The sequence below is a fragment of the Hyla sarda genome, chromosome 2, assembly GCF_029499605.1.
Source record: "Hyla sarda isolate aHylSar1 chromosome 2, aHylSar1.hap1, whole genome shotgun sequence".
NCBI lineage: Eukaryota > Metazoa > Chordata > Amphibia > Anura > Hylidae > Hyla > Hyla sarda.
Genome location: NC_079190.1, coordinates 132,550,280 through 132,564,501, shown reverse-complemented (window position 1 = coordinate 132,564,501; position 14,222 = coordinate 132,550,280). Strand labels below are relative to the sequence as shown.

At 40.5% G+C, this 14,222-nt stretch overlaps 1 protein-coding gene across 1 annotated transcript in view; it reads left to right on the top strand.

Annotated features, from left to right (window-relative positions):
* Positions 1-14,222, top strand: part of DIAPH3 (diaphanous related formin 3) — an 882,879-nt gene that overhangs the window by 117,499 nt on the left and 751,158 nt on the right. The window contains exon 3 of the mRNA XM_056555485.1: positions 13,698-13,871. Coding sequence (XP_056411460.1) covers positions 13,698-13,871 — 174 coding nt within the window. The remainder of the gene's footprint in view (positions 1-13,697; positions 13,872-14,222) is intronic.

Genomic DNA, 14,222 nt, shown 5'->3' with positions numbered 1-14,222 from the left:
GTCTGATAGGTTTCTAAAATGAATTGGTCCCCCTCAGGTCTGTGTTTTTTTGGAGGTCAAATAATGAGTAATAATTTAAAGCCTCAGAAACTGTGTCCACGTTCAAGTGATTTAGCCGGTCATTTGATCTAAATTGTATTTTTATTCTTTAAAGGCCTTTTCACACTGGCAGATTTATCAATGAATATAGTGAGTCAATTGACTTTTTATTCCATCTTCACAGCCAACGGTTTGTATGAATGATTTTACAAACTACTTTACACTGTTGTCAACAGTACATCCTCACAATGTGATGTGCTATTGACAAAAGATAATTTTATCCCCGTGTAAGAGACTAAGAAAAATGAGTGTTTTTCAAGTTTGTTGATTGCTAGAAAAGTTAAGCCCCGTTAGGACACAGACAATTCAAATTTGAGTTTGTTTTTTCCTCCTTTCGTGCTAAGAACCATAACCATCTTAGTTTTCAATCCACCCAGCCATGTGAGAGCTTGTTTTTGCCCAACCAATTATGCTTTGTAATGGCACCTTTTAATTTTATACTTAAATGTATCAGGATCAGCTTTGTTTTAGTGCAGGCAGGTAAATATGTCGGCACAACCCAAGTCCCGTTACACCCCTTTACGGCTTTCCAGGTATGGCAAAAGGCTTTTAAATGCACAACTGGCTGTGCTCATCCCTATAGACACAGTTCATCAAAAATCGCAATGAGGTAGTGAAGGAAGCACTCACCCATTCATGTGCAAAATTCATTATTCTTCGCAGCTTGGCCAGTATCGTTAGACTAGACCCAAGTATGTTAATATAACACTGTTATTAGACAACAGACCTTGTTAAATTTGTTTTTGTATGTGTTTAAGCTTTTAGCTATTTGTCCATGCCTCCTTACCTGTGTCACAAGTCCAGGAGGTGTTAAAACCTCTTGTGCACAGGTAAGCACTCGTAATCTGATGGAGCAGTCCAGCAGTGTGAAACAGTCTATTACCTAGGTTCTGCTGGCGGCGCCAGTGTCTGGCCAAGCTGTGATTTTAAAACTACATGAAGAATAAAGAATTTTGCACATGAATGGGTGAGTGCTTCCTTCATTACCTCATTGCTATGTCAGCTTTGTTTTAGATGGGACTTTTTGATCACTTTTTATAATTATATATTAGGGCTGCAGCTAACGATTATTGCTAAAATCGATTAGTAAAATTGAGTAATAATATATGGTTTTAGCGAAACGGCACACAGAACACAAAATGGTAGCAAGGACTTACTGAATATAAGGCAGTCTGCTGTATCCTGGGTGTGGAAAAAGTAGTGTACGCTGGTTGAGGAAAGTTGAATGCTGAAAACAAGTCTCTATTCGGACTACTGTGCATATATCCTGCAGTGAAGTTCAGCTGTCTGCTTATACTAGTCTGTAGGATTGCAAGGACAGACAACGCTTAGTGTGTAGACTTCTTAGAGTGGTATCGTGGTCCGGTGTTTCTCAGTATCTCGCGCTCCAGAGGTTGTAAGTGCGGAATTAGTTGGTTACTTATTCGCAATAAGCAGGAGTTGTCCGTGATGAAGTTCATTCAGTCCGGGGATGGTAGCGGATGCACGCGCCGCGAGGATCGCTCCGGCCGGAAAGCGTCTCACCGGTGCGGCGTGCACTGAACGGCAAGCGAGTTGCGGTATTGCCTGGGCACTACTAAGTGACGTCACTAGTGTCATAGGGCACAGGGGCCAGATTAGATCCTATGCATTTCGGATAGTACGCTATGCTTCCTCAGGGATGGGTGGTACCCCCAGGCAATACTTCTTTATACTCTCTGCTCTCCAATGATCCGGCATGTAGACAAATTCCACTAATCCACGATTGTTCCCAATATTACTTAGGGCACACAAGACCCCAGATTCCAAGCACATCCATGATAGAAAGATATATTCTTAATTATTTAATGTTCAAAATGACACAACCATCCTTAACCCAATTAATATCAGAAGGGAGAGCAATTAATAATAATACACCAGTTAGGGATATTCATGTTGGTCAAAATTCCTCAGCACCCCTCAATGCCCTGCCTAACGTTATACCTGTATCACACCTCTCTAATACCTCCATCCAATTGGATTCCCTCTCAGTGTGAAATAGATTTACACCACTGGAACAAATATCGGGGGGGGGGGGGGGGTGCATGCATAGAGAAGAGGTAGAATGCGAGAGAGTAGTGAGACCAAAAATCTTCACAAAACAAAAAGAGGTGAAAAAGAAGAATGGAGAGAATAACAATAAAAAAAAAAAAACGAAGAATGTAGATACCCCACAGAGAAAGTCACAAGCAAAGGCCATGAAAACTCCAAACTGAGTTTTTTTTTCAAAGGCGGGGGAAAAAGGCCACAAAAGAGGTTCAAGAGGGGGGAAACTCTCCAAAAAGAGACGGACAATAAAGGGAGTTTTACACCAGCAGGAAGATAAGGAAGAACAGGAAAAGATATCCACCCAAAAAATTTATAATTTGAGTAAATATGAACTAGGGAAGGATGAATTAAAATTACTCCAGAAAGGCTTGAAATTTGCTCCCAGTAGCACGTTCAATAAATTCGAGACATTTATTGGAGTCAAAAAATTCATGCGGAATCTTTCTCTCAAATTCTTCATGAAAAATCCTATCGGTACCCACACAGATAATATGGTAGACATATTCCAACATACTAATTTGAGAAATAAATCCACATTCCATCCCCATAGCGAATACTCGGACTCGTTCCGAGTCTTCGAAAATATGGTGGTCCGTGATATCTGCCGACAACACCAGGAGTAATAAAACAAATTTAAACAGAAAAGAACAATCTGCTATCAGATCATTACAGGAAAATAAGGACATTATAATCAGACCGGCGGATAAGGGAGGAAGCATCATTATTCAGGACACACAGGATCATCATACAGAAGCTGTACGGTTGTTACAGGATGAGAAAACGTACAAAAAGTTATTGGGTGACCCCACCGGTATTTTTAAGATAGAATTGCTGGATTTGTCCCAAAAGGGTAGAATTTTAGGTATTTTAAGCAAAAAGGAAATGAATTTTATTAACCAGAGATGTCCGCAGATAGCCGCATTCTACCATATTCCTAAGATTCATAAATCTGCCACGAAACCCCCAGGGCGCCCAATTATTTCAGGAGTCAACTGTTTAACATCAAATTTATCTAAATATGTGGACACTCATTTACAGAAGCATGTAGTAAAGTTACCGGCATACCTTAAGGACACCACCCACATACTACAGATACTTCAGGAGGTGGATTGGAAACCGGAATACATCCTGTGGACACCTCTCTATACACTATTATAGAACACCAAAAGGGACGAATGGCAGCAGAGTATTTTATGAAGGAGGACACTACCCTGCCTCAAGAACAGATTAATTTTATGGGAGTGTGCATTTCGTTTATCCTAAGTCATAATTATTTTTTATATGATGATGATTTTTTACCTACAGACATGGGGCACCGCCATGGGGACCAGATTTGCGACGGGCTATTCTAACCTATACATGGGGTACTGGGAGGAGGCCGCTATCCTCCCAGCTACCGGCCTGGCAGCAGATCTGGTCCTATGACGGTGTTTTATAGATGACATTATTTTTATCTGGAAGGGGTATGAGGAAATGCTACTAGAATTTTTTATTAATTTAAATAAAAAAGATTTTTATCTGACTTTTACCCCTACTATTAGCCACACAGAAATACATTTTTTAGATCTCACTATATTTATTAAAGATAATAAATTATTGACCAAAACTTACAGGAAGGCCACGGATAGTAATAGTTACATTAATCTTGACAGCTGTCACTTACCTATCTGGCTCAAGAACATCCACCGTAGCCAGTTCATTCGTCTAAGGAGAAACTGCACTGAAATGGAGGAGTACAATAGGGAAGCTGTGGATCTACAGAATAAATTCATAGAGAAAAGTTTTGACAAGGAAACTCTGGAAACCATTGTGGAAGAAGTGAAGAAAGTAGAACGGAGGGACTTACTCTGTAAAAAGCCAAAACAGATTGAGGATAAGGATGAAACTATTAAAGTCCCCATTATTACTACGTACAACAATCAGAGTAATTTGTTAAAAAAAATAAGGAAACATTGGGACATCTTAAAAGGAGACCGAACTGTGGGACAACTTTTAGAAAAAGAACCGACCTTCATATTCAGGAAAACAGCGAACATTGGTAACAAAGTAGCACCCACGATAAAGAACTGTAATAAAGATGATCATCAAATATTTTACCAACCACCAGGTTTTTATCATTGCCGCTCGTGCAAATGTTGTAAAAAAAAAAAAAAAATGGGGAAAACATCTCCCCATCTGTTGGTGGAGAGTTGGGATGGTAACTTTAAACAAAAAATCTAAACACACATCAACTGCAAATCAAAATTTTTTATTTATGGCATACAATGCCCGTGTGGAAAAACATATGTGGGTAGGACTAAACGTCTCCTATCCACCAGGATAGGAGAACATATATATAATATTGAAAGGAAATATGCAGGACATCCGTTGTCCAAACACTATCTGGAGAGACTTGATGCCTCCTTTAAAAACTCCAACTTTTTTGGTATTGAATTAATGAAAAGACATTGGAGGGGGGGGGGGGCGATCATTTGGCAGCCTTGTCTAGGGCAGATACCCGGTGGATCTTTAATTTGAATTCAAGGACACCGCTTGGCCTGAATACCGATTTGGAACGGTTTGCCTTTTTATAGCTGCTAAATCCTTGATATGGAACTTTATGCATTTTTCAATTAGTTGCTCCTGTGTAACAGTTTGCGTTTAGTGCATTTTTGCAACTTTTTATGTTTTGACTACTGTTCAGACAGCATGTTGTCTAACATGTGTTTCTGATGCGTTTTTTGCACCACTGTTTCCTACTCACTGCTATCATGAACCCCTAAATGTCATATCTGGAGTACAAATAATAGGAGCTTTTATTTTGAACATTAAATAATTAAGAATATATCTTTCTATCATGGATGTGCTTGGAATCTGGGGTCTTGTGCGCCCTAAGTAATATTGGGAACAATCGCGGATTAGGGGAATTTGTCTACATGCCGGATCATTGGAAATCAGAGAGTATAAGGAAGTATTGCCTGGGGGTACCTCCCATCCCTGAGGAAGGATAGTGTACTATCCGAAATGCATAGGATCTAATCTGGCCCCTGTGCCCTACGCACCGGTGAGACGCTTTCCGGCCGGAGCGATCCTCCCGGCGTGTGCAGCCGCTACCGTCCCCGAACTGAATCAACTTCATCACGGACAACTCCTGCTTATCGCGAACAAGTAACCAACTAATTCCGCACTCACATCCTCTGGAGCGCGTGATACTGGGAAACACCGGACCACGATACCACTCTAAGAAGTCTACACACCGGGGGACATGCATCAAAGATTTTACCCCTGTTTTGTGTGTATTTTATTTTTTTGCAAAATTTTGCGCAAGACATTTTTTTGCGCACGTTTTGGTAGAGCATGTCCTCCAGATGTGGCCGTATCAGGGTACCTTGGAGTGCCATATATAGTACCCATGGATTTATTAACTGCATACTTTTCTTTACACCAAAAATTTTGCCGCAAGAGCTGCTTTTCTTGTGAAAATAAAAGCCATCTTGGACTTAACGTAGCAAGATGCTCTAAATCATTGATTCTATTTTTCAAAGAGTGAATTGAGGAGATTACTACATTTACCCGCAATTTTTGAAGCTCATTGCGCTTGATTTATAAATTTAGCACTTCTGCGCATAATTTTGAATTCGGGAAAAGGGGTAAACTGCTTCTACCATACACAAATGATACATGTCCCCCACTGAGCGTTGTCTGTCCTTGCAATCCTACAGACTAGTATAAGCAGACAGCTGAACTTCACTGCAGGATATATGCACAGTAGTCCGAATAGAGACCTGTTTTCAGCATTCAACTTTCCTCAACCAGCGTACACTACTTTTTCCACACCCAGGATACGGCAGACTGCCTTATATTCAGTAAGTCCTTGCTATCATTTTGTGTTCTGTGCGCCGTTTCGCTAAAACCATATATTATTACTCACTTTGTACCTTTATGAGGAGTTGCCAGGACCCTCTCAGCGATACTGTGGCTGCCAGAATTGAACTATTCCAGCGCTATTTCAGCGCTAGTGATATATATATATATATTTTTGAAGTTATACGATTAGTAAATTAGTAGATTTGGTAAGAAATGGCAAAATGACAGTTTTTTTGGTACATTAGGCATATAAAAACAATTGAACAGCTCACATGATCATAAAAACTCAGCATTAGGGTGTGTTCACACATGTTTATTTTTGCAGCAGGTCTGCTGAAGATTTTGTTGGCCATTGACTTCAATGGATAGCAACATCTGCTACAGCAAATCTGCAAGCCACAATATGCACGTGTGAATGTACTCTAACGGTACGTTTACACGTATAGGATCTGCTGCATATTTTCGACACCCAAATTATAAAGGTTTTATTTTGTTTTCATTCTTTTAAGAAAAAATAACTGTTTCAAAAAATGTATATGATTATAACTGTCCTCTTCTGACCCCTATAACTTTTTTTCCTCATTTTTTACACAGCTATGTACACACGCTACGCCTTTCAAAACTGTCTTTTTTTTTTTCATCAGGCGTGATTTCATTCAACTTGTACTCCAGTTTATACAAAATACAATTAAAGACGTAATGCACGGACATGTTCAACCAAAGTAAAACACGGGGAAGAAAAAAATCAAAAAATGTTGCCCATTATTAAAAAGTAAGCTCATAAAAAAAAAACTCATTAATAAAAACCACAATCCAAGTATATCGAGACATAGAAATAATTACATGTGTACATGTGTATGTCTATATATGTGTGTAATATAAATGTTTGTGTAGGTGCCCACATTTACTCATTAATTGTTTCTATGTCTCTATATAATTGCATTGTGTTTTTATTGAGTTTTTTATTTATTAATGAGCTTACTTTTTAATAATGGGCTAAATTTTTGGATTCTTTTCCATGTTTTACCTATGGTTCTCCATGTTCTACTTTGGTTGAACACGTCATGTCCGTGTGTTAAGTCTTTGATTGTATTTTGTATAAATTGGAGTACAAGTTGAATGAAATCACGCCTAATGAAAAAAAACAGACTGTTTTGAAACTTGTTGCGTGTGTACATAGCTTCAATAAATTTATGAAAATATTATGGATTCACCTTCCAATCTCGACAGCGCGATCACCAGCTTCCACTTCCTGCCTTACCGCTCGCCTCCATTGCCTTCACGCCGATTAGTTGGCGTGGGAAGCCTCCGCAGTAATTTCTTCTGATGCCTTTCTTAGTGTTGTGCCTCTTGAGTACAACCTCACCAGATGAAAAAGTTTCCAACCAGTCTCTCACCTTGGTGACATCACTAATTCCACACTGGGAGCGCTCTGTAACTGTTTTGTTTTGTATAACCATCAATTAGCTTCTTACACCTCTCAGCCGGAATTTTGGGCTACTCTTGCTTTGTAAACTGCTCGACTCTCTTATTGGGAGGGTGCCTTTTCCCAACAGCAATTTTAAGATCTCTCCACAAGTGTTCAATGGGATTTAGATCTGGACTCATTGCTGGCCACTAGAGATGAGCGAACTTACAGTAAATTTGATTCGTCACGAACTTCTCGGCTCGGCAGTTGATGACTTTTCCTGCATAAATTAGTTCAGCTTTCAGGTGCTCCCGTGGGCTGGAAAAGGTGGATACAATCCTAGGAGAGTGGATACAATCCTAGGAGAGCCGAGAAGTTCGTGACGAATCGAATTTACTGTAAGTTCGCTCATCTCTACTGGCCACTTCAGAACTCTCCAACGCTTTGTTGCCATCCATTTCTGGGTACTTTTTGATGTTTGGGGTCATTGTCCTGCTAGAAAAACTTAGGTTCTTCATACATCTACTGTAACAAAGTATGGTGAATGTAACAAAGTATGGTGATTACATCTTACTATCATGTTTTTGATTCATCAAAAAGCCCTTCTTATTTTGATTGGTGCAATTATTTTAGTATTAGTATTGCTATTGTTATTTTTAGTATCTTCATCTTACACTATCAAAGTATTACTCTGATCCTACTAGCCATCGTCTAGCTTCCCATATTATTGGTTTCTCTGTAGCATCATATTTGTAATTCTCTTTATACCTACCCCCAGTGTTTGAGATCACATGACCACTCAGCACATCTGTAACTATGGTTAGGTGGATACCTGTGTGTATATCACGTGATCTGTACGAGTGATGTCATAACGCACGGCATCCTAGGTATGTTGTTGCGGTCCTGGCTTAATCACAGAAGTGCTTCGACCCACGTGACTCAATGCGCCAACGTCATTGCGCTTGAACCCATGTGACCGTACGCATATCTCATAGCGCTGAGTGTCCTCGCACTAAGACCCACGTGATTATATGCGCCTAAGTCATTACGCAAAATGCCGTGGACTCAATGCGCTTAGCGGTCCGACTGTTGCGATCTTAGACTTGAACCGGAAGTCATCGTCTATACACCGGAAATAATTCACGGTGATCGCAGTGACTTCCCTTTATAAGGCACAACTTACAGGACTTGAACATGCACGGGTGTGCACGCACTAATCTATCCAGGCGTGCATCAGACGCCATCGAGTGAATCCTGAGATGTCAAGTAATGGGGGTATGTAATGGCACCACTGTTATGGTCTGTCGCTACTGACATATCTAAACTTTCTCTGTATGTGGTGCAATAAGTTTATGGTGCAATTTTTTTCTCTATACAGGGGTGCTACAGCTGTATCCATGACCAGCTCCTCTCCCTGACATCAGTCCCTAGCTAAAGGATTTTTTTTACCCGAAGTGTTCCTTGAGAAACCCCAGTATTATGGGGGGAAATGTGTCAGAACTTTAAGGGCACAACAAAACTGTAATGTTGCTCTTTCATTAATTATTTACATGAGGTGTATTAATCTGATACCTATACCTTAAGCTTGTGGTGAAGTGAGTATCTTTCTTTTTTCACTTGGTGGCATAGTCTACCAATAGAGGTGTTTGTTGCTGGATGTGAGAGGTCCTGAGCAACCCCCTTTGTACCTATGGGAACAAGTACCTACTTGTGGTCTTACTCACTCCCTTGATGTTATATATGCATTGCTCCCTTATAGGTATATAGGTATTCATGATAGGTGTCAAGGGTTTATTATTACTATAAATCTTTTTTCACGGTTGGAATCTATAATTTTAATGCATATCAATAAAAGTGTGTTTTTATAACATAAATATAAAACAAAGGTCTCTTGAGAGCTGTGATACCATATTATACTTGCGTATCTTGGTTGTATATACCTAACATTCCTGGTGTTACTAGAGTCATTGTCCTGCTGGAAGACCAAAGATCTTGGACGCAAACCCAGCTTTCTGACATTGGGTTGTACAGTGCGAGCCAAAATCCGTTGGTAATCCTCAGATTTCATGATGCCTTGCACACATTCAAGGCACCCAGTGCCAGAGGCAGCAAATCAACTCCAAAACATCATTGAACCTCCACCATGTTTCGCTTTAGGTACTGTGTTTTTTTCTTTGTAGGCCTCATTCCGTTTTCAGTAAACAGTAGAATGATGTGCTTTACCTAAAAGCTCTGTCTTGGTCTCATCTGTCCACAAGACTTTTTCCCAGAAGGATTTCGGCTTACTCAAGTTCATTTTGGCAAAATGTAATCTTGCTTTTTTATGTCTCTGTGTCGGGAGTGGTGTTCTCCTTGGTCTCCTGCCATAGCGTTTCATTTAATTTAAATGTTGACAGATAGTTTGCGCTGACACTGATGCTCCTTGAGCCTGCAGGACAGCTTGAAAATCTTTGGAACTTGTTTGGGGCTGCTTATCCACCATCCAGACTGTCCTGCGTTGACACCTTTCATAAGCCCAGGGTGATTAGCTACAGTGCAATGTGATTAGCTACGGTTGCAAACTTCTTGATAGTGTTGCGCACTGTGGACAAAGGCAAATCTAGATCTCTGGAGATGGTCTTGTAACCTTTAGATTGTTGATATTTTTCTACAATTTTGGTTCTCACATCCTCAGACAGTTCTCTTCTCCTCTTTCTGTTCTCCATGCTTAGTGTGGCACACACAGACACACAATGCAAATACTAAGTGAACTTCTCTCCTTTTTATCTGATTTCAGGTGTGATTTTTATATTGACCACACCTGTTTCTTGCCCCAGGTGAGTTTAAAGGAACATCACATGCTTGAAACAATCTTATTTTTCCACAATTTTGAAAGGGTGCCAATAATTTTGTCCAGTCCGTGTGTGTGTGTGTGTGTTTGTACTTTAACCCTAAAACACGGCAAATTATGCTTTAGGGTCCAAGTACAAACTTTACACTTATACGCTTGACCTGAACATAGTCACTAGCTGTCTACATTCAGGCCATTGAAATCATTGGGTCATGTCTCATTTTGCCAAAGTATGTAATGTACTTTATAATGGCACAAGCATATTGTGAATGGATCTCCAGTCTGCAAGGGCTTTTTTCAATGGGGCTCTGTGGCTTTTTGTATACAGCTGAATTCTCCTGGTAAAACGGGCATCTGCTCAAAGAATGAACTCTGCTGGATGTCTGCTCTGTCGTACTACTGGTTGCTTTGACTGAGCCCTCTGCAAGTACATTTCTGACAGCTGAATATCGTCAAGGGTCCGATCGCTGTGACCCCCCCCCCCCACCCCCATGATCTCCTGATCAGCTCCCTGTCTCTTTCCATGCAAGGAGCTGCCACTTCTCTTTGCCTGATGGAGCTATGTCGACCACCGCATGGAGCAGTGGACTACACACCCCTTGCATGCATATCTATGTAAGAACTTGTTAACACTATCTTCAGTTCGGCGGTGTGTACATGGGGAGAGCTGGGTCACTGGTCAGAAGATCGTAGGGGGGTCCCAGTGGTCGGATCCCCATGATCAGACACTTATCCCCTATCCTGTGGAAATGGGATAATTTAACTACCAGAGTTTCCCTATAAGGTTTCTTGCAGGGCTGTACAGTTGTCCACTCCATTATGTACCAATGGCATTTTCGTTACCTTTTTTTCTTTTAACAATTTATAGAGTAGGGGGGGGGGGGGGGCGGCAATTGATATATAGAGACCTATGTGTCAATCTAGTATTGCGCAAAGGAAGAAACTCTTGGTCATAAAAGCATAATTTTATTAGTGTACAATTTAAAATGTTAGCACATATTTAGTAATGATAAACAGGATTCAAGAATTTTACAGTTCTATCAAACACAGCTATTCCTAGGTGCTAGGTAGGTCACCATAGTTGGGCTGCACTGGCCCTTCTAGTCCACTAGGACCCCCTACCTGTTACTGCAGGGAGGTCCTCCTAGAGAGTGTCAACCTGCAACAGGAACCTCCTATCTCTCCCTGATACTGGAGGCAATGGAGGCACCGAGTACAGTATGTACAGCAAGTCACCAGTAACAAACTAGCTGGTTTGCAAAGGCTCCGCAATTTATTCGGTGAGTATATAGTTTGCAAGTACATAGGTATCAGTAAAACACTTGCATACAATATTGATACAAATCAAGCCACATATTTCCAACGCATTTCGTTGTGACGCATTTTTTTATGGCGGCACAACTCTTCAGGGACAAGTGTATTTAGGCAGGAGCGTAGTATTTCCTGTCACTTATCTCACTGAATACATTTATCTAGTCGTGATACGACGAACAGAGGTATAGATAATATGTAGATGTGCTAGGATAAACAAGCCCAGGTAGGATAGACTAGTAGGTGATGGTCCGGTGAAAATATTCCCTCTTGAGAGTAGGTATATGCCGTCCTGTGGGTGGATGACAAAAGTAAATCTAATGATCTGCTTCGATATATGCATGTGAGTGTGAGGATAGTGTACATGACCTACCTCTCACTGGTGTGGCAGGTATGTAAGTGCAGCGTGGTCCATGCACAAACTGCTAATACAGGCAGATAAACACTTGTATAAAGCGGATATGAATACCTGAAAATAGTTATTGTATTAGAAATATTAATGAAGGGGTGAACAAAATATATATGGGGGTGGAAAATATGGTACATATATTTACCTTTTTAGTATGAGGGTTATTCTTATGTCACCCACAGGGAGTTAGGGCTATGCCTGTGAGTAAATGGTCGGGTCTTAATCAGGGGATAACACATACCAAATAGGATATATATTGTGTATGCTGGAATATCTACACACGTGGGGGTATAATTTTATACAGGAATATAGGGTAGATTGATGAACAAATGGTGCCTACCAGATGGCGTCCAATGAAGGGGTGAAGGAGCCATGGAGATGTCACATATCCTGCCTAAAAAGATAAGGTATGGTTACCTCGTATGATAGTCTCTTACAGAGGGTGGGGGGGAAGGTTAGAAGCAGGATACATGTAAAAGGAAGGTCTTACGGTTAGCTGAATTGATGGGCAGGGTATGCAGGGATCCACTGTAGTGCGGCATCTGTCAAGTGCCGGACTCCCTGGGTTTAAATATCCCTGGCGTGGGTATATGGCGCTCTGGGACCGGAAGTGACATAACATCCGGTTTCCGCATCATGATAGAGCGCGTGATTCATGCGCTCATCTACGTGCGCGGAACCGGATATGACCTGCGCTTCATGCTGGAGCACACAGGGCTCACGGGGATCGCACAGGGGCGCATATTGCTGCGCATGCGTGCGTGGTCCCACACGTGGCCTGCGTTCCAACAGTGGAGCGCAAGCAGAGGGCACATGAGGTCTGCGCCTATGTTTAAGCGCATGCGCTTATTGTCCAAGGAGAGGTTGCGTTCCAATAGTGGAGCGCAAACAAGGGGGGACACGGAACCTGCCGATAGGAACACAGGTCTGGATTGCCTGCGGTGCAATGTATGGGGCGTATGTTTAGCCAGATAATAGGCTATTTTAAGGATTGTTTTGTTATATAATGTTGGTAGGCACTCATTTATTTCAAAAATATCCTATATAAATATACGGGGTGTAAAGATGGAAAAACCGACGGGGAGGGGGGGGGGGGGGGGGGAAGGGTTATTTTTCGACCATCACCTATGTGTATTAACCGTGATATGGAGAATGTCGCTTATTATAAAGGAAAGACTCCAATGATGCACTGGTTAACCATATTATATATGTAAATATATTTTAAATAAAGCTGGCAAAGTTTAACTGTTCATTTTAGTCCATTTTGATGTACCGTAACAATTTGTAAGAAAACTTTATTTTTAAATAAAATTTTTAAATGTCCATCTAAGTCGATAGGAAAATGGAACTCTAGTGTCGCTATGTTTAAGAGGTCACATTCCATCTACAATTTATATACGTTTTGTTCATGTGGTTATTACTAATGTAAAAAAGTAGTTGCACAGTAAGGCAGTCAAAATCATGAAAAGTGTGCTCTTTTCCATACAACATGCCATAGGTTCTCATCAGAGTGAAAAATAAGAGAATTTATTAAAATTCCATATAAATTCTGTATAAAAAATAAAAAAGATTTTGTTTTATAATCTCAAAGTGAGATTTCTTTTCCTTTCTGAACACTGAAGTGGAACGCTTTCTTTTAAGCCATGTCTGATGATCACAGTCCAGGATTTGGTTTATAGCATCGGACATTGTTTGCAGCAATTAATCAAATCTTCCTTTATTTGCAGTTGGATAGATTTGCCAGCATTAGAATTCCTGGAAGCAGAAAAGATCGTCCTAATTTACATTACATGAAGAACTGTAACACTGGCAGCGACTGGTCCACATCTTCAGAATATGAAGACTTTCCTCGTAAGCAGCTGTCTGATAAAGAAGTCTTGGCTCTGTTTGAGAAAATGATGGTGAGTGAAGTATTTTCATAGACTGTGCCGTGTTTTTTTGTGGTTTTAGTTTATGGTTATTTTAAGTGAGATGCCGTGTCTGAGCATTTTTAAATAGTGTTCATTTCTCTACCTTTTATGTGTTTAAGCTTTATGTATAAAATGGGAGTAGGTTTTAAAAAAGATGCCCCTCTACATAATACATTATGTATACAAATAATTTCTAAAATAGTACACACTATATGATACTTATGGTCAAAGACTTATGGTGGCAGATTGCTCTCCAAATCCCCCTACTATGCCTGATTGACCTCTGTCCTGCTAAGGCTAAGTTTCCACTTGTTTTGTTTATCTGGCAGTTTTTGGATATCT